Source organism: Ictidomys tridecemlineatus, chromosome 1 (genome assembly GCF_052094955.1).
Source record: "Ictidomys tridecemlineatus isolate mIctTri1 chromosome 1, mIctTri1.hap1, whole genome shotgun sequence".
In the NCBI taxonomy this organism is placed as follows: Eukaryota; Metazoa; Chordata; class Mammalia; order Rodentia; family Sciuridae; genus Ictidomys; species Ictidomys tridecemlineatus.
The window spans coordinates 99149071-99168788 of record NC_135477.1 but is presented as its reverse complement, the minus strand read 5'-3'; the positions used below and the strand labels follow the sequence as shown (position 1 = coordinate 99168788).

Below are 19718 nucleotides of genomic sequence, written 5' to 3'. Positions count from 1 at the left end.
TTAATCCCTGATACAAAAAAAAAGAAAAGAAAAGAAAAAAAACTGGGGAACTATGTTGTGTAAAATGCATCTTAAAGTAATAGGGAACAAAACAAAATAAAATGTTTCTAACCAATACAATAAATACCATAAAAATATCACGACTCCTTTTTATTTGGGGCAAGGTTTATGATCTCGATTTCCTCATTTTAAATGAAGCTAATGAGTCTCAATTTTTGCAAGCTTTTGGTAAAGCAGAGATATCATTTAAGCAATCTAGAACACTAGTAGAAGCTACATAATTGAATGCTATTATAATAATTCTAAAACAAATTCTATTTTGTTCAAATGCATTACATTTTAAACATATAATAAGATTCACTGCAGATCATGATGAAGCCTTTTCAAAGAATTAATACTCCATGGTAACTATGCTATTCTTTTTACACTCCTAAGAGAGCTATTATAGTTTTTTCTTGCCTTTTAATATATCTCATCTTAGGGGGAAAAAAATACCTTCACCACTAACCATTCTACTATTTTGACTAGCAATGGTCAAAACCCAAAGCTAGTGAGCACAGCTGGGTTCTGAGGAAAGCAAAAAAGGTACCAGGGCTGGCTCCTGTATCACCTGAGGGAGTGAGTATTGCTGGGGTTGTATACAGGGCACAGCAAAAGGGAAACTGCTACTTCTGCTGTCTCCTAAGAGGGTAAGAATGCAGTTCCCAGAGCCCAAAACTGACTTCTCTCAGTGGAAAAACGTTGAAATGGGAAGTTTACAGCTTTATAAAATAGACAAACAAAAGCAATTTCACTCTTTAAGAATAAACTAAATGCTTTTTACTTTTTAGAAGTAAACAGTATGTTTTTAAAATATGGAAAATCAAACCATCTTGAAAACTGAAGCTCTCTGGCCATTTAGAGCATCTAATGTATAAACAAAGGAAATGTCACCACATTTTGACATGAGATTTTGATAACAAAAACAACTTTCCTCATTCCTGATCTTAACCTTAACCCAATTAAAATCAAATTTAAGTGTGTGTGGTGGGGGGGCGTTTAGGATCTTAGACAGATAATAGCTCTGGGAATGGCAGCACAGGACAGAGCTGCCCTGAGATTGCTGGAGGCTTGAAAAAATTCAACTAGGGATGGTGAAGAGGTGCTCTGTATGTGAATATGCTTTGTGTGTGTGTGTGTGTGTGTGTGTGTGTGTGTGTGTGTGTGTGTGTGTGTGAAAATTTACATATACACATGGAATTAAAAATCCCTAAGTTTCAGATTTCACAACTTTACCATCATCATCTCCAGTATCAAACACAGGACCCAAGGCTGCCACTTCAGCCTTACCCAAGGCAAGCAAGTGGCATGCTCAGTGATGGAAAAGGGCAACTTGGCCATTAAAAAGCAGATTTACACTCAGCTATGATTACGTCAAATATCATGGCTCTATCTGAAAGCAATCAAATCTAAATATACTAGTCTAACCAGGAGCAAATAATTCCAGTTAATGAGAAATCACACACTATCAGTTACTTATGTAACTTATCAGTTACTTATGTCAAGTTGTCTATCAAAGGAATGAAGATCTATTTCATTTTCAAGATCTATTAACTCAATATGCTAACACTAATTTTAAAAAAATATTCTATAAATTACCTCAAACACATTAGACCCCACCAATAAGAAAGAGCCCACTTACCACCTCAGCAGCAGAATCTTCTGGTTCATGCAAAATGATTGGAAAATTACTAATGAAGCCAATTTCTCCATTAGCAATGGCTGGAGTAACCAGTAAAGAAATATTTCGGATTTCCCCAAATCTAGGACTTATAGGTGGGATTGGGGGTTTTATGTTCACCAACATCACACTCTCCAACTAAAATAAACAAAAACAATAAGAGCATATAAGATAGAAACTTTCAAAATTAAGAAAGACCATTAATAGTAGTGGGTAATAAAGTACAAAGGGGTGAAGATCACCAAACACCAGGGAACTTCATTCTCTTCCTTCTATCCCTTTTCAATCAATCTCCTGCACTGGCTGCTTGAGATTTTTCTATCCCCCTGTTATTAATATTTACACGGTTCTTCCTAAACCCTTAATCTTATCATTTCTTTTTTTCTTTTTCATTAGCTTTATTTTTTTATTTTTTTAATTGGTTGTTCAAAACATTATAAAGCTCATGATATATCATCTTTCATACATTGATTCAATTGGGTTATGAACTCCCATTTTTACCCCAAATACCAATTGCAGAATCACATCGGTTACACACTCACATTTTTACATAATGGCATATTAGTGACTGTTGTATTCTGCTACCTTTCCTATCCCCTACTATCCCCCCTCCCCTTCCCACCCATCTTCCCTCTCTACCTCATCTGCTGTTATTCAATTCTCTCCCTTGTTTCCCACCCCCTTTCCCCTCACAACCTCTTCTATGTAATTTTGTGTAACATTGAGGGTCTCCTACCATTTCCATATGCTTTCCCTTCTCTCTCCCTTTCTCTCCCCCCACTCGTCTTTGTTTAATGTTAATCTTTTCCTCATGCTCTTCTTCCCTGTTCTGTTCTTCGTTGCTCTCTTTATATCAAAGAAGACATTTGGCATTTGTTTTTTAAGGATTGGCTAGCTTCCCTTAGCATAATCTGCTCTAATGCCATCCATTTCCCTGCAAATTCTATAATTTTGTCATTTTTAGTGCTGAGTAGTACTCCATTGTGTATAGATGCCACATTTTTTTAATCCATTCATCTATTAAAGGGCATCTAGGTTGGTTCCACAGTCTAGCTATTGTGAACTGTGCTGCTATGATCATTGATGTGGCAGTATCCCTATAGTACGCTCTTTTAAGATCCTCAGGGAATAGTCCGAGGAGGGCAATAGCTGGGTCAAATGGTGGATCCATTCCCAGCTTTCCCAGGTATCTCCATACTGCTTTCCAAATTGGCTGCACCAATTTGCAGTCCCACCAGCAGTGTACAAGTGTACCCTTTTCCCCACATCCTCGCCAGCACTTGTTGTTGTTTGACTTCATGATGGCTGCCAATCTTACTGGAGTGAGATGGTATCTTAGGGTGGTTTTGATTTGCATTTCTCTGACTGCTAGAGATGGTGAGCATTTTTTCATGTACTTGTTGATTGATTGTATGTCCTCCTCTGTAAAGTGTCTGTTCAGGTCCTTGGCCCATTTGTTGAGTGGGTTATTTGTTATCTTATTGTTTAATTTTTTGAGTTCTTTGTATATTTGCAATCTCATGAATATTCTTTGGACCTTTCCCTCAAACTCCAAATCATCATAACCATTTGCTGCTGGGTATCACAGAAATGTCATGCACACACTTTACAGAATGTCCAAATAGAAATCACTACCTCTGTTCCATGATCCCTCACCACTACCATCACCAGAAACCCCATCTGCTTTTCCTCATCATCATCCATATCCAACTACCTTGACTTTTAAAGCCAAATGCCAGTTAACTGTCAACATCTCCTGCCTCTGTTCCACTGACCCACACTTCCAGTCACCCACTTCCCTTCTCTGGAAAATCAAATCCAGTATCAGAATATGATTTGTAACTCCAATTGTAACTTGATATGTGTGTGTCTTTATGTGTAAATAATATAATGCATGTATAACATACAATGTCCCTGTAATTAATGAAGATGTCATGAGAGTAACTTTTCTCCATGTTCTCATCTAGAATGCCCTCCCTTCCTCATCTCACATATCTAAGAAGCACTCATTCTTAAAATTCAGCTGAATTTCCCTCCCCTTCCAAGAAGATATACTAGATTTTCCAGTCCTCTTCATGCTGCATCTTCCTGAAATTCTACTGCTACCCTCAGTAAGCTTAGAACTTAATTACAAACATGCTGCTTCTTTATCATCATCATCTTCTGTGCTCCAGGCTTTTTACTTCCTAACACACCTGTAGAACTCTCTGAGGGTCTGTATGCTTCCCAGCATTTTCCTCAATACATGACCTAGATCCATAACCACAGTACCTTCACAGTAGATTTTTATTTAATTCATGCCTCCACCAAACTGATCTCTGTTGGAATACTAATACATAACAAACGTCAACACCTTACACATTATGTTTTTTCAAAATACAACTTATCGATACACACAGTGTTCATTTGAGGGGGCATAGGAATATAGAAACATTACAGACTACAAAAGCCATAGGGATTTTAAGTTAAAATGCAATTTTAAGTTTAACAAAACATCATATATCTCCCACTCTTTGTCAGGCTTTGTAATGTTCAAATAATGCCACTAAGTAACCACCAATAGAAATTAAGTTGATTTCCATAAGTGGAAAAGAGTGGTACTGATTTCCAACATACTTTCATACTTTTTGATCAATAATTTTAAAGGGCAAAGCAAATGTCTTTTTTAAATCTCTCGCATTTGCTTTGAAAATCATATATAGAGAAAGACATGAAAAATTCCATTTTTTTGGTAAGTATTCATTTGAGTAAAAGAAAAAAAAAAGTTAGACTGACCAACTTTGTCAAGTGTTGCTAGGCAGACTAATCCAAATAAAATGGTTCTTAGAATGTTGCTTTTACTTTGCAAAATAAATAAATGCAAAGGTAAATATGTAGCTGAAACTTCACAACTGACATTCTTTCTAGAGAAATTTTATGTGTGTGTGTATGTATATGTACATATGTATATATATGTGTGTGTGTATATATATATATATATATATATATAACATTTGATGTTGGTGAACAAAGAAATAACAACAGAAGTTTATTAAATGAACTGAACAAAAGGAAATGTTAGAATTCATCCATTCCTCCCATACTCCCCCTCCCTACCCCACCATGAGTCAGCCTCCTTATATCAGAGAAAACATTCGGCATTTGTTTTTTGGGGATTGACTAACTTCACTTAGCATCATCTTCTCCAACACCATCCATTTACCTGAAAATGCTATGATTTTATTCTCTTTTATTGCTGAGTAAAATTGCATTGTGTATATATGCCACATTCTAGATAGGGCAGAGGGGTGGAGGGAAAGGGAGGGGGCAGGGGATTGGCAAGGACGGTGGAATGTGATAGACATTATTATTCAAAGTACATGTACGAAGACATGAATTGGTGTCAACATACTTTGTATACAACCAGAGATATGAAAAATTGTGCAGTTTAAGTATAATAAAAATTGTAATGCATTCTGCTGTCATTTATTTTTTAAAAAATAAAAAAAGGAAATGCTAATTTTGAAATGGTACATCAGCATGGCTTATTTCCTAGTCTATAAACCTTTTGTGTCTGGGTTCCCTAAGCGTCTGCTAAATCAAAATTGCTCCATTCATTCATAAAGTTCTTTGCTTTCAGATGGTTTGATACTAGGACAGCACAATAGTGTCCCCACTTCTGCCAAGAGTTGCATCTCAGACTAATGTGTTTGGCTGAGAATAGTTAGAGGAGGATGAGTGCATGTCTTGCTCTCCTTGCTTCAATTCCCTCAGTTTTCCACCCAGTCTGATGCTTTCTACCCTGGCGTTGTTCATCCATTGTGTGTGCTGCAAACTACACAACCTTCTTACTCCAACTAGCTTTCCAGAGCCAACAACCATGCTAACCTCAAGGAATTGTGTCAGTGACTAATGTTGCCTTCCACCCCCCCCAAACAAGCATTCCATTAACTGTCTGCACTGCAAGGCTTTGTTTTTTGACTGAATAGAGATACATAAAAAACAAGAGTCTGAAATTAATGGTACAAACGATTTTCTGATCCAATATCATCAAAAATCAGATTTCACATCCTTCTTCAAGTTTTTTCTCAGCTTTCAAGTGTCCTCAAAAATAAATTCTGTCATATTTTTATAGAATGCTGAAGTGAAATAACTAGGATAATGTTTGACCCTGAGAAGGTTCTTAATGAAGATTTGTTAAGATAGGAATACACTGCAGCTACTTTGAAATAACTATTAAATATTTCCAAAGATTACGTTTACTATCTAAAACTTGCTGGTAAAAATAAAAATAAAAAAAATAAAACTTGCTGGCATTAGCATAGATGTAAAAGTTTCTATCCAAACTGTTTGCAAGGTATTATTAGAAAAGAAACTAGAACACTAGAATGGAAACAGAAATATTCTCAGGGCTGGGGATGTGGCTCAAGTGGTAGCACACTGGCCTGGCATGCATGCGGCCCAGGTTCGATCCTCAGCACCACATACAAAGATGTTGTATCCGCCAAAAACTAAAAAATAAATATTAAAAACACTCTCTCTCTCTCTCTCTCTCTCTCTCTCTCTCTCTCTCTCTCTCTCTCTCTCTTCTCTCTCTCTCTCTCTCTTAAAAAAAACAGAAATATTCTCTATTACTCCAGAACAACATTTCTACATCATCAATTACTTCATATGATTGCAACTCCTCTAGAATTACCAGGACACCCGGGGGTCTTTGAAAACAAAGTGTGATATATTTGTGTCACTCCATTTGTTTAATAATTTGTTTTCCTATGAGTTGTAGCCTATGTGAGATCAGAATCCAATAGAAGGGAGAATTGAACACTGAGATATCATGGACAAAAATCTTAGATGAATACTAATAAGAATGCTCTGAATACAGAGCAGAGGACAAATGAGAGCTCTGACATCAGAAAGGACAATAACCGTTAAACTTTGAAACTACTTTCAACAAGATATACCCCAGAGACTCTCAAAAATGTTGGACAAGCTACCTTGAGTGTGAACTCAGGAAATTAGTATACATTCCCATTTAACAGAATCAACTTTAAAAACCAAACAAGTTATGGCATGTTTTTTGTATAGTGCTAAACTTAAAGTTGTTTCTCTTAAATTTCTAAATACACATCTAAGTGTCCTGGTGGCAGATTATAATTGTTTAAACTTCTTGCTAAACAAGATCTGGTTCTAGGCCTGGTCTACTCCACTTCACAGACCCAGATCCCTGACATCTGACCACTCATCTCGCAAGAGCATACAACAAGCCAAGGAAGAAAGGGACACAATTGTGAACAAAACTGTGTTAGTCAGCTTTACATCACTGTTACCAAAATAACTGACAAGAATAACATAGAAGGAAAAGTTTACTCCTCTGGGTTCAGGGTTCCAGAGGTCTCAGTCCATGGACAGTCAACTTCATTGTATTGGGCTGGAGGTAAGGCAGAATAGCAAGGCAGAAGGGCATGGTGGAGGAAAGCTATTCAGCACATGGCATCCAAGGAAGTAGAAAGAAAGTGAGGAGCCAAGGCAAGATGCAATCCCAAAGGGGCACACCACTGGTGACCTAGGCCTTCCAGCCATACCCCAACTGCCAGCAGTTACCACCCAGTAGTCCATTCAAATTATTAATCCATCAAATGGATTATCCACTAATGAGGTTTCAGTTCTCATAATCTAATCATTTCATCTCTGAACATTCCTATAATAAGTGTTTGGGGGACACAACATACCCATAACAAAAGCTGTGTGCTATTTACCCATCAATCCAAAAGAAATCTAAGGGTCCTCCAGAGAGTGGGTTCTCCCCATAGATAAAAGCATGCACAATACCAAAATTTTCCAACTTGGAGGAGACACAAAATAATCATAAAGATGAAGATTAAGATCTCCCACCACTAGTAACATTAGAGTAGGCACATCACAAGTAAGCCTCCCCTACAGACTGACCAATCATACATCTCCACCCCAGTCCAACCAGGAAGCCTCTTGGCCAGAGTTCTCATGAAATTCACAGAACACAAGCATGAGTGGAGAATCAGCTAAGAAAGACACAGTCTTCAGAATGAAAGAGGCTGCCCAGCCGAGTGCTGAGCAAGGTGGGAGACGCATATGTGTAATTCAGGACACCTAGGGTAAGTCACAGTGTGCCCTCAGAGATCACAAGCAAGTTACCTAAAAGGCAAATAATTTTCTTCCCTTCACATCAATAACTCTGGAAATTAAAGAGAATAACTTCCTAGTGCTGAACAGGAAATTATTTCATTTTAGAAATGTCTACTAAGCCAAACTATCAATGTAAAGAAATTTCACATTTTCAGTTGCTCAGCAACTGAGAAACTTTCCCTTGCCTATACCCTTTCTGCACATGTATTTGAGGAGAGATATATTACCACAAAACTATAATATAATCCATGAAGAAAAAGAAAGAAAATCAAGAAAATTCAGGAGTTCAATAAAAAATTCCTGAGATGTATATGAAAGAAGTAAGAAGTTAGAATATCTAAACTCAAGGTTCAACATTAGATAGGCTCTCCCAACATCAAGTTGGCCCTTATATAGAAAGGGGATGATTAAAAATCCCAGAAGAGTCAATAATAATAAATTATAAAATAAAGTCTAAGCAAAACTATGAAATAAATTTAAATGAAGCATGATTCAAAGAAATTAATGGAATATAATAAATTCATTTAACATATTTCAGGTGACAAAATGTATGATGACATAAGATTTTAATTTTATTGATCCATTCATATTACTTGATTCTGTATTAAATTTATTTATATAATCAAAACTTGATAAGTAGACTTTATGGCTAATTTTCAAAACCACCCAATATCAAATGCATGAAAAACATAACATCACTGAGTGCAGCTCTGCTAAAGCTTGAGGAAAACAATGTGTTGGTTAATAGAAGGTCATAAATAAGAGAGCAAAGATGGAAGGATATATTTCAGGGCCCTTATTCCCTTTAATTAAATAATGAAAAGTCCAGAGATTCTATTTACAAATAATAAATAAATCAGAGGCATGTTATTTAAAAGCAATTTTTATCATATTGCTTTTTTTAATCTCTGGAATGCCTCTCCTATAATATTCACTATGAAAACGTATTTATTCCAAAACCCAACTCTTACGTTACATTTTCCCATATCAACTCAAAAGAATTGTTAATGTCTCTCTTCTACCCTCTGCTGCAACAGCCTGTTAAGTTGATCTATTATGTCATCCAGTGCAGTCTAAAATTTGCGTTTCATATCTGGTATACATTTAACATTGCCTAATATTCATTTTTGTAGAGTCCTTGCTTATTTAACTGTGTATACCTAAGGAACAGGCACCATTTCTCCAGGGGCTCCCTAAATACCTTTAAATAACAAGTAAAATCTAAACTATAAATTGAGAGCAAAATAACTGTTGACTACACTCACAAAGGTAAGTACACTCACAGTTTAAGCAAAATTGGTTGCTTTTTTATCATTAAAGTACCTGTACTATGAAGTGGGCCCCATTTTGAAGGAAGGCATCATTTCTTATTGGTAACTGTGTAGTAACTTGAGTTTTATGTTCTGGAAAAATGAGACTGTTTTTCCTGGATGTATTTAAGATGCCATTCTTCACTTGCAGGGGGTCCACAACTGCAGCAGGAATGTAACGTGCAGAATAAAGCATCCTCACATCTCCTTTAGTTCCTCCAAGTCTCGTAAAACTCAAGGATAAATGTCTTTCACCTGGACTGCTTTCAATCTTCTGATTTTCCATAGGAAAAAATGTTATTAAGCCATAGACATCATCACTATCCTGAATGTAAAACAAAAGCTGCAAATAAAGAAATAAAATATTAAAGTATAGAAAACTCACATCTGAGATGATCAAAATCTAAATAATCTAGGTTACTCTAATTTTTTAAATTTATATTTTGGTTGCATATGGACACAATATCTTTATTTTATTTATTTATTTATTTATAGGTGGTGGCTGAGGATCAAACCCAGTGCGCTCAACCACTGAGCTACAACCCCAGCCCCTAGGCTACTCTAATTTTTAATATTTACTTATATATCATGTCTAAAATGACTCATTCTTACATGTAAGAGAGTAAAAGGTAAACCAAAAAATATTTGAAAACTTTCCTAAATTATAAATTTTTAAAAATTCTAGGGTTAGAGGAATAGTTGAGTGGTACAGCACTAGACTAACATACCCAAGGCCCTCAGTTTTCCAGCACTGGAAAAAAAAAAAGTGAATTTTTTATTCGAAAGAGAAAATGTTGATAAACAGGTAGGGAATCATATATCCGTAGTTCTTCCTGTCACACCGAACTAAATAGAAATTTGATTTGTCTGATCAAATTCCATGGCTCTTCAGCATCCTAGAAATACTGGCAAGAGTAAAGCATAAGAAGAGCTTTACCTCTGCTGGTTCGCTCACTTCAGCACCTCCTTGTACTGTATGAGGCAGAATTTTAAGTAGAAAAGCTTCAGCCTCTTCTGGGAGATCATCATTAACAATGGTAAAAGGAATTGAGGCCAACATCTGCCCTTGTGAAAAATGGAGAACCCCAGAACTTGGTCTGATATCTGCTGTCACCGGTGAGGGATCACTGCTGTTGCGTGTCAACACCCAGTTCACAGAAACATTCCCGTGGGTCCCGCCATTCCTAACCACTGTAATTTCTTCAAATCTAGAATTTTAAAAAGGAATATATTGTCACATCATACAATTTCCCTTAGATAGGTTCTCCCAACATCAAGTTGGCCCTTATATACTGTAGTGGCAAAAGCAGAGTCCGTCACAAACAATAATTAACCCTGTATACCTAAGAAATGAAGGAGTAGATATGTGGAAGTATCCTGGGAGATGACCATAATATGAGTTCATTTGCATAGTTAAATCATATTCAAAATACAAAGGAAACAGTGAAGCCATGCAGAGAAAACGACTCATACCCAACAATTCAATGTTGTATCCAACACCTCAAAAAATTAAATCTTATAAAAATACATTAATATAATTGTTGCAATAAATTTAAAGTAAATCATACCTTGACACTGTATCTTCATCAATTATAACTGGCCTTTCAAACAAGATGCTGTTGAATGAGAGGACTCCATAAGGTTTGTCATTTGGCTTAATGGTAACCTGAACAATAGAAGGGCCTACAAGCACGGCATCTCCCTGTAAGGTGTCCTTTAGCAACATAATATGAAATGATTCAGCAATCTCTGGTATGGTGTCATCAACTATTTGGAATTTCAAGTGGAATTCATGAATTAAAGGTGGGAAAACAATAGTTGTGTTTGGCTGAAGATCAATGAAGTCTAAATTTTGCTGGGCATGTGCTGTTGAATTCCCAGTTTTAATTGTATATCTGATTGAAACTTCATATTCATCAGATCCAATCAGATTTCCATTGTTATCTTTTCCACAAACCACTGGAATTATGAGTACATGGTCTTCCTCAGGCACCAAGTAAACACTCTGAATGAATCTCACGGGAGCATCATTTTTCTTGATGATAATCTCAACTGAATTCCTAGATGTGTTAATCTCAGCTCCTCCTTCTAAACTTGTCATGTAAATAAAAAATATTTCATCATTTTCTGGTACCTGGAAAAGGAACATTACAGTAGCAAAACATCAATAGTCAAAACATCAGCAAAGAAACCCAAGTATAAAAAGTCACTGTTTCAATACAATCAATCAGAAATTTTTAAAAAGTCTGTAACTGAAGGGAGCAAATAGTCTCCATTTATTAAACTATTTTCCAAAGGTAAATAGCCTGTTTCATATAGGAATGGAAAAGTTAATAAGGCAATTGGTAAAGAGTTCATACTTAAGTATGATTGGCTGCTATTATGGGTTAGATCTGTAAAATCTTGGGCCCCAGTGCAGCAGTGTTCAGAGATGAGGCTTTTGGAAAGTGACTGTGAAGGCTCTGACCTCATCAATGGATTAATCCCTTGGAGTCACAGCTAAATGGGCTATCAGGAGTGGAAGAAACAGAAGAAGGTAGAACCTATGTAAAGGGAGTCAGGCCTCAGGGGGCATGTGTTGGGGAATGTATCTTGTCCCCAGACCTTCCCCGCCCCACCCCCAACTTCTCTCTGTCTGCTCTCTGGCTGCCACAAGGTAAGCAGCTTTGTTTCTCCCATACCCTTTCCACCATGATGCTCTGCCTCACCACAGGTGTGCAGCAATGGAGCCAGTCAACAGTGACTGAAACCTCTGAAACCTCTGAAACCATGACCCAAAAGAAATCTTTTCTCTTTTGAGATTTTTCTCTTAGGTATTTTGTCATAGCAATGAAAAAGCTATCACAAACACAATACACAAACTTTACAAAAGACTTACATTCTTATATTGTATTCTTAAATAATTTCAAATACTGAACACAAATTAACACTTGGCATAGGCTCTCTTATCACTCTTATTACACAGACAAGAGTCCTTGTCTCCTCTGAATTTTTAAAATTGCCCACCTCATCATCAAGTACTGTCAAGTTATAAATTACTGTTGCTCTCCCCGGGGGAAAGGTGATATTTCCTCTAACTGGACTCAAATCTTCTTCAGGGGGATTTGGGCCACCCTCTACCTGCAAAGAATTAGACAATGCCATCAAAAAACACAAAATATTTCATTAGATTAGATGTCAGTTAACAAAAATCTGAAATTTAAAGATGCTTATCAAGAATTATACAAATCTATGGCAGTATGTATAAACATGGATATATAATTAATGTGATCCTGCAATCTGTACACGTGGGAATAATAAGAATTCATACCCCATTTGAAACAAATGTATGATAAAGGATATGTCAAGATCAATGTAATGTTTTGAGCAACTAATAAATTTCTGATGTTTTAAAAAAAAAGAACTATACAAATCTATGTATGTCTGCCCTTCTGAAGAACAATCAGGGTCTGCAATGTAATTATACACCTTCACTCTAGTATATTAAATTATGTGGTTTCTAAGATCTTTTTTTAAACCACTCTATTAAACCTTGTGGGAGAACTCTATAAATATTTCTTCTCGGGCAGAAGGGTATTCACGATTATAAATTCCCTTAAGAAATGGAAGGAAACGTCCCACCACTGGCAGTGTGACTTAGGGAAAATTATTTAATAACCTTGTGCAGCATTTTCCTCATCTTTAACATGGACATAAAAATTTCCGTTTCACAGGCTGGATATGAAGATGTAATAAAATCATTCATTTAATAAAGTATTTATTGAGTACTCTATGCCTGATATTTTGAGGATACAATAGTAGACAAAGCGTGTGGACAGATAATGGGAGAGAACAAATGGTGAACAAATAGACGTGTGTTAGATGCAGACAAATACTATGAAGAAGAACATGAAAATCTGAAGGAGACCGAGTGCTGGGGAGGGCTGCTTTTAGATGCAGTGATAATCTGTGTAAGGTACTTAGAATAGCATATGGAAATATAAAATTGTTCCACAAATATTACCTGTAATTATTTAAACAAAACAAAAGGTTATGATCCAATAAAATAACTTTAGACATACATAGATAAGCTGAAAATACCATAACTTAGAGTACATATCTTTTCCATGGCCAATTATTTTCTAATTTTTCCCATATTTTTTATTAGAAATAGTTTTTTGAAATTATTCTCTAAATGCATATTCCTAAGAACATGAAAAATCGCTTAAGGTTTCCCATGTAGAACTTGCAGCGATACTATATATTTAGTTGGTGTTTATGATGTTTTTCACATTGTCTTACTTATTTTACATTCTTATGTAACTAATATGACTACCTTCTAATGTAGCCATACTTCAGTATAAATAAAACCTTTCTATGTTACAATAGACTTGTGTTCTATCAATCCAAGTATCTTCTGTATTTATATTAATAATTAAGGTAGCAATTGGTACTATAAGTTTTGAAAAAAGCATATTTGATCATATTTTATATGTGATAAAACACAAAAATGAGCTGAAAATTTAAATGTAAACCTCATAGAAGAGCAGTGTGGTGAGAGGATGGTCATTAAGCAGTAAACAATGGTTATAGCTAGCACTTAAGAAATGCATCTCATCCTCTGCTTATCTTTTTCATGCCACATCTTGTAGCACCCATGATCCTCCATGGTCAAGGCATCTGTTATTAATACCATCCATTAAGTGTCTTGAGAAAAAATCGGGGGAAACTAGATACAAAATAATTTTTCTACAAAATTCAGTAATCCACGGCTGTTTATAAAATCTGTACTTGAAAATGTTCATCATAAAAAAATCTATGAGTGCTAGGGTTGTGGCTCAGTGGTAGAGCACTTGCCTAGTATGTGTGAGGCACTGGGTTCAATTTTCAACACCATAAATAAATAAATAAATTAAATTAAGGTCCATCAACAACTAAAATTATATATATATATATATATATATATATATATATATACACATATATATATATAAGATTCTATGAAATTTACAGAAATAACATTATTCTTGTTTGTGATCTATAACTCCATATTTAAAGTGATACATTTTATTCATGTAAACATTATATATATTTTATTTATACATTTTATTCATGTAAACATTATATATATAATATATATAATGTTTACATTATATATATATGCAGCAAGGAAAGTATTTATATTAACCATGAAATGTATAAATAGCAAAAGTATTTACCTTTTTTTTAAGTGATGGGTTTATTTTACAAAGGACCTTAATTTTGAAAATTATAGTCATCTGGTATGGACTTTAAAGTATTTTCACTGAAAGTGTTCCAAAGTAAACTTACCTCAAAAGTCACAGTGACCATTCCATAGGTCCCCTTTTCCCTAATGAGAATAAAAGGCACAGACTCATTTCTGCCCCTGGGTTCACTCACTGTGATTGATGAAGGCTATTGGGACAAGCAAAGACAATCCCACATTAATCAAACAAGAAAGCAATGGTTAAAACTATTACTTTAGAAATGCTAACTTTGCACAGGCAAATCAATTCACATTGTGTATTCTTGTGACTATAACATTCCCAGCATCAATTAATTGTGGCTAATAAAAATGTTTAAAAAATTCAAAATAATATGTAAAGGGAACATAAAATTAGCCAAACAAAGATGTAGGTTCTTCACCTGGTTCTACCAGTTGTCTGTTCTGCTAAAGAATCAAAGGTTCTATAGTTGAAAGATGGTAAGTTAAAATGCTCACAGAGCCCAGGTCACAGAAGTGAGTTAAACCTCCACACCAAGATAGTAACTCCTTAGAAGCACCCCTGTACCGTACTCCTTGCCTTATCATTGGTCAATTTGTGATTGAAAACCAGACAACCCCCAGTGACTTTCAGGACATGATCACTACAAGAACAGAAAGTGTAAGAACTTCGAATGTTGAAAGATGTCAGCTTGGTTGGCTGAAACTCAAGGAAGATGAGGAGGAAGGAGGATGCACCAAGAACCCACGCTTGATATGGCAGCAGTGGCCACTTCTCACAGTGGCACCAAGTTTCCATATCCCTATTCATTAAAGGGGCTAGGAATACCTGTGCCAAACGGTTGTGATGAGATTTCACTGAGATAATGTATTTTAAGCACTTATCCTTGTTCCTGACACATGCTAAGGGATCAATAAATGTTGGCTATTGTCACCATCATCTGTATCATGTTTATTATCAATATAATCATCATCAAGGCTGGAAACTGAAGTCAGCCTATCGAGCTCCTATGCTGAGCTTAAAAGTTACTTTGTTTAATTTGAAGAGCATGGGACTCAGTTGGAGCCTGTCAGAAGCTGCCTGGCAGCACTGAGACCCCACCAGTCAAAGACCTGGAACCAATCTCAGAGATTAGGATCGATTTGTAGAAACTAATGGATATAATGCAAAAAAAAAAAAAAAGAAAGGAAAGGAAGGGGGGGGAATGGAAACAACATTTAAACTAATTAGTATGAGATTGGGGTGATTACTTGGAGGGAATGTCCTGGAGAGAAAGCAATAGAGAGAAATTAAGCAATTAACGAAGCCTGCTCCATAATAATTTCCTTTAATTCAAACTAAAATGAGTAATTCAATGAATGTTATTAATGCAAGTTACCAAATATCTACTAAATTAGGTTACTCTAATATTTTTTCTAATGAAGATAAGGCAACTCTAAAGATCATATTTATCTATATAACCCACCTGTTTCAAAGATAAGAAACTAAGAAAAGGACATAATGCTACCATTTGTAGTAGTGATCTAGATTGGAAAATGAATAAGAGTCTGGGATCGTATTTTAATCTTATTTTATTAATGATGCTAAGCAACAGAACTCAAAAACACTCTCAGGAAGGTTGTTGGAGCCTAAAACTTAGCAGCTAAATACAATTGTACTGGAGATAAAATCCCGTTTTATTTGAAGTGCTAGAAAAAAATTGTCTCAAGGACAGACCTGTCTTTTGTGCTTGTTTCTAAAAATAAAACCCTCTGAACATGGGATTGTCCATAAACTCAGGAATTTGGTATTGGGGGAAGAAAATACACTGCAGAGAAAAACTGAGGGAAATGAGATGGATCTTTAGTCTACATCATGAATTAACAGGAAATTTTTGGGGCAGGAATTGACTATAGAATTTTGAAGATCTGTAATGTCTACTATTCAGTTTTAAGGTTGCTGAGGGTTTTATCAGTATTCTTTCAGTCGACAATGCTTTCTTTAAGTGGAATTGGAGCAAAAGGTACCTGGGTATACATACGAGTTAGAGAGCAGCCAACAGAGGTAACAAATGAGACAAGTAGAAAGATATGCAGAAAGACATTATAAGTGGTGAGCATGATGCTAGAAACCTTCTCAGTTCACAAATATCTCAGGTAGAACAAATGCAAGGTCTACAGAATGTGGGATAGAGACAGAGGTAATGCTGAGTTTTATTCAAATATCAAAGGATAGGATGATGTTATCTAATATCATGAAAAACTACTACCTAGCAACCATTAGAATCATCAAATTATAACATACCATATTGAATGAAATAATTCCAAATGCATTGTCATTTGATAATATTGTCACAGTAACAGTTCTTGGCCACCCAAGCTTCACATTCGATAAAGGTTTCTAAAATAAACGTCCAAGAGTAGAATAATAAATTAAATCATTCAGTAGAATTTGTCTCTAATTAATTATGTAGAATATGAATAAAAATACAAATATACTTTTAATAAGTAAATTAAGAAAACATATTTGAATAAAGACAACCTGGTAAAAAGGTCCCAAATGAGATCATTTTCAAAAACTTTTTAAAAACTATTAATCACTATTAACAATAGTCTAATTAAAGTAATCACTGCCTAGTAATGTTATATTACAAATTGTTATAAATTACTATAAAGCCATTCACTAATATAGTGGAATTAACTACGCAATATGAAATTCTATTTAAACATGATTTGTTTTCTTACACTATATAAGGGGCTGAAACTTAAGAATTAATTGTTATATAAATCATAAAGCCAAAATAAGGTAAAAGGTGGCTCATGCCTGTAATCCCAGCAGCTCAGGAGGCTGAGTCAGGAGGACTGCAAATTCAAAGCCAGCCCGATCATCTTAGCAAGGCACAAAGCAACCTAGTAAGAACTTGTCTCAAAATAAAAAAAGCTAGGGATGTGGTTCAGTGGTTAAGAACCTCTGAATTCAATCTTCAGTACCAAATAATAAAAAATAATTTAAAAATAAAGATAAAATATTGAAGCATTTTTTCTTATAAAACTAGAGTTTTCTGAAACATTTCTATTGATATTCAATGGCAACATAAAAGAATACGAAAGAAAGAATGACTCACAAAAGCAAAACACACCTATTTCAAGTGTCATTTTCACAACTCTGAAACAATGACTCTAAAACTAATAACTAACTAATAGACTAATAACTCTAAAATTATTCTTTAAAAATTCTCAGAAAAAAATTAACTAGACTGATTGAAGTTAGCAGTCACTGCCTCAACCCAACAGATCAAGTCATAAATTTCAATTAAATCTTAAGCTATTCAAGTCCCCCCCCCAGGGTACTCTGAATTTATTCTAAGGCAAAAGGACTTCCATGCTTGCTTTTTGTATTCTTCTCTTTTGAACTCACAAGTCATGCTCATTCTTTATTCATCTGATAGTTGGGGAGGAAAAAAAGAAAAGGGTAAAAGGGAAAATGAGGTTGCTGGAGCATCTGTCAAGGCAATGCCTCAATAAGCTGAATGGATCCAGACACTAGCTGGAGGATCTTCTAAACATTTTGTCTGAGGAGTAACCAAAATAAGGGATTGCCAGAGACACTGTGGTCCTGGCTTCTATGAGAACCTCTACCACCTGGTCATCTTACCTCTAGATAAATAGATTTTTAAGTGTTGCAAGATTTTTATGAGCTTAAGGTTAAAAGGGAAAGAATGACTTACCTGCAATGTTAAGTGAAAAATAAAAGTTTCATCAGGCTCCGGTAAATCATCATCACATACTGCTATGTACACTGTTCTATTTGTTTCCCCCGCAGGTATAAAAGCTGCAGCATATGTGTCAAAAAAATCACCAGTGTCTTCTCCATACAGCTATGAAATGCAAAACATAAGTCATTCATACTTAACAGTTAGGACAAGCAAAACTGATGCTTTGTCAAGAGACAAAGCATAAATCAAATGGTGCTGACATTTATAGTAGGAAGAACAAAACTATGAAACATAAATATTTAAAAACTAGTAAAAAATCTTCAGAAAAAAGATAATAATAATAAACGATTCTATATTTTAAAAAAAATTTCTTTGTGTTGTGGAAGAAAAAGAAATAACTACATAGAAAATTAACAATTACATAGGAAAGTAATGCTGTGAATTTTTTTTTCTCTGCCTCTAGATTGACCTGAAGTGGGCTATACCAAACCTAATAAGAAGTGGAATTGTACGTAAAATTCACAAAGAGATGGAAGTGGACTGCCAAAAACTGCAGGGAATTCAGTTCTTTTCCCAATCAGTTTCAAAGAAACTGTTGTTTTCAAAACTTGCAGCCTGGAGTTGAATTTATATTATCCACAGCAGCTCCAATAAAGATCCAATCTGAAATTTCTTGGTCCCTACAAATTTTCCTTAAATTTTTAAGATCTTAAATTCTATAAAATCAGCATTACTAATAAGATTCTAGGGGAATAATAATTACAAAATTATAAAAGAGCAATTCATTACCAAACCCAATGAGATTTCTTTCATCAAAGAGGAAATAAAATGAGAAAAAAATATGACCTCATAAAAATAAAAATGAAGAACGTGTATAGAAAAATTGTAGTCAATTTCTAGTTCTAATTTATAAAAATAAAGTAAGTTTTAAATACTTGATAAATCAAAATAGTTGTCAAGGGATATTGTAAAACTTGTGCTCAAATCTTACTAGAGAAAAATGACATGGTATCAGTGTTATCAAGAGCCAGTGGCAAAAAAATACAGTTATCCAACCTATGAAAATCAGTTAATAATTCACAATATGGAGAAATATTCATATCAGGGAAACCTAGAAGCAACCTCAATGAAAAACAATTAAGGAATGATCAGAATGCAATGACACTGTCAAGAAAAGTGAAAATAGGGCTGGGGCTGGGGCACAGTGGTAGAGTGTTTGCCTAGTATATGTGAGGCACTGGGCTCAATCCTCAGCACCACATAAAATAAATAAATAAAATAAAGGCATGCTGTCCATCGACAACTATTAAAAAAAAAGAAAAAGGAAGAAAGATTGGGAGCAATGACGGGAAAGCTCCCTGTGAGGTTAAAAGAAAAGAAAAGTGAAAATAAAGGAACAACCTGATAATTATTAGGTTACTATCAAGATTATATTTAAAAGATTATCAAATATCATGTGTACTTGAACTAAGAATAAACTCAGTAAGTATATACATATATGTCATGTATAAGTGAAAACTAAAAGCAATGTACAAAATTACAACATTGAGTAGATTTCATCAGTAGTTTTTCTTCTTCTGTTTTTGCAATGTTTCATAATATGACAGTTTAACCTACTGTTTAAAAAT

The 19718-nt window shown here is 34.9% G+C and overlaps 1 protein-coding gene across 8 annotated transcripts in view; it reads right to left on the bottom strand.

The window, feature by feature from the left end:
* Positions 1-19718, bottom strand: part of Adgrv1 (adhesion G protein-coupled receptor V1) — a 545344-nt gene that overhangs the window by 486999 nt on the left and 38627 nt on the right. For all 8 annotated transcript variants that reach the window (XM_078044879.1, XM_078044892.1, XM_078044896.1 and 5 more), the window contains exons 3-10: positions 18103-18252; positions 16680-16775; positions 14482-14586; positions 12178-12291; positions 10740-11305; positions 10109-10379; positions 9185-9514; positions 1682-1858 (exon numbers count right to left, since the gene is read on the bottom strand). In XM_078044879.1, the coding sequence (XP_077901005.1) occupies positions 1682-1858; positions 9185-9514; positions 10109-10379; positions 10740-11305; positions 12178-12291; positions 14482-14586; positions 16680-16775; positions 18103-18252 (1809 nt within the window). The remainder of the gene's footprint in view (positions 1-1681; positions 1859-9184; positions 9515-10108; positions 10380-10739; positions 11306-12177; positions 12292-14481; positions 14587-16679; positions 16776-18102; positions 18253-19718) is intronic.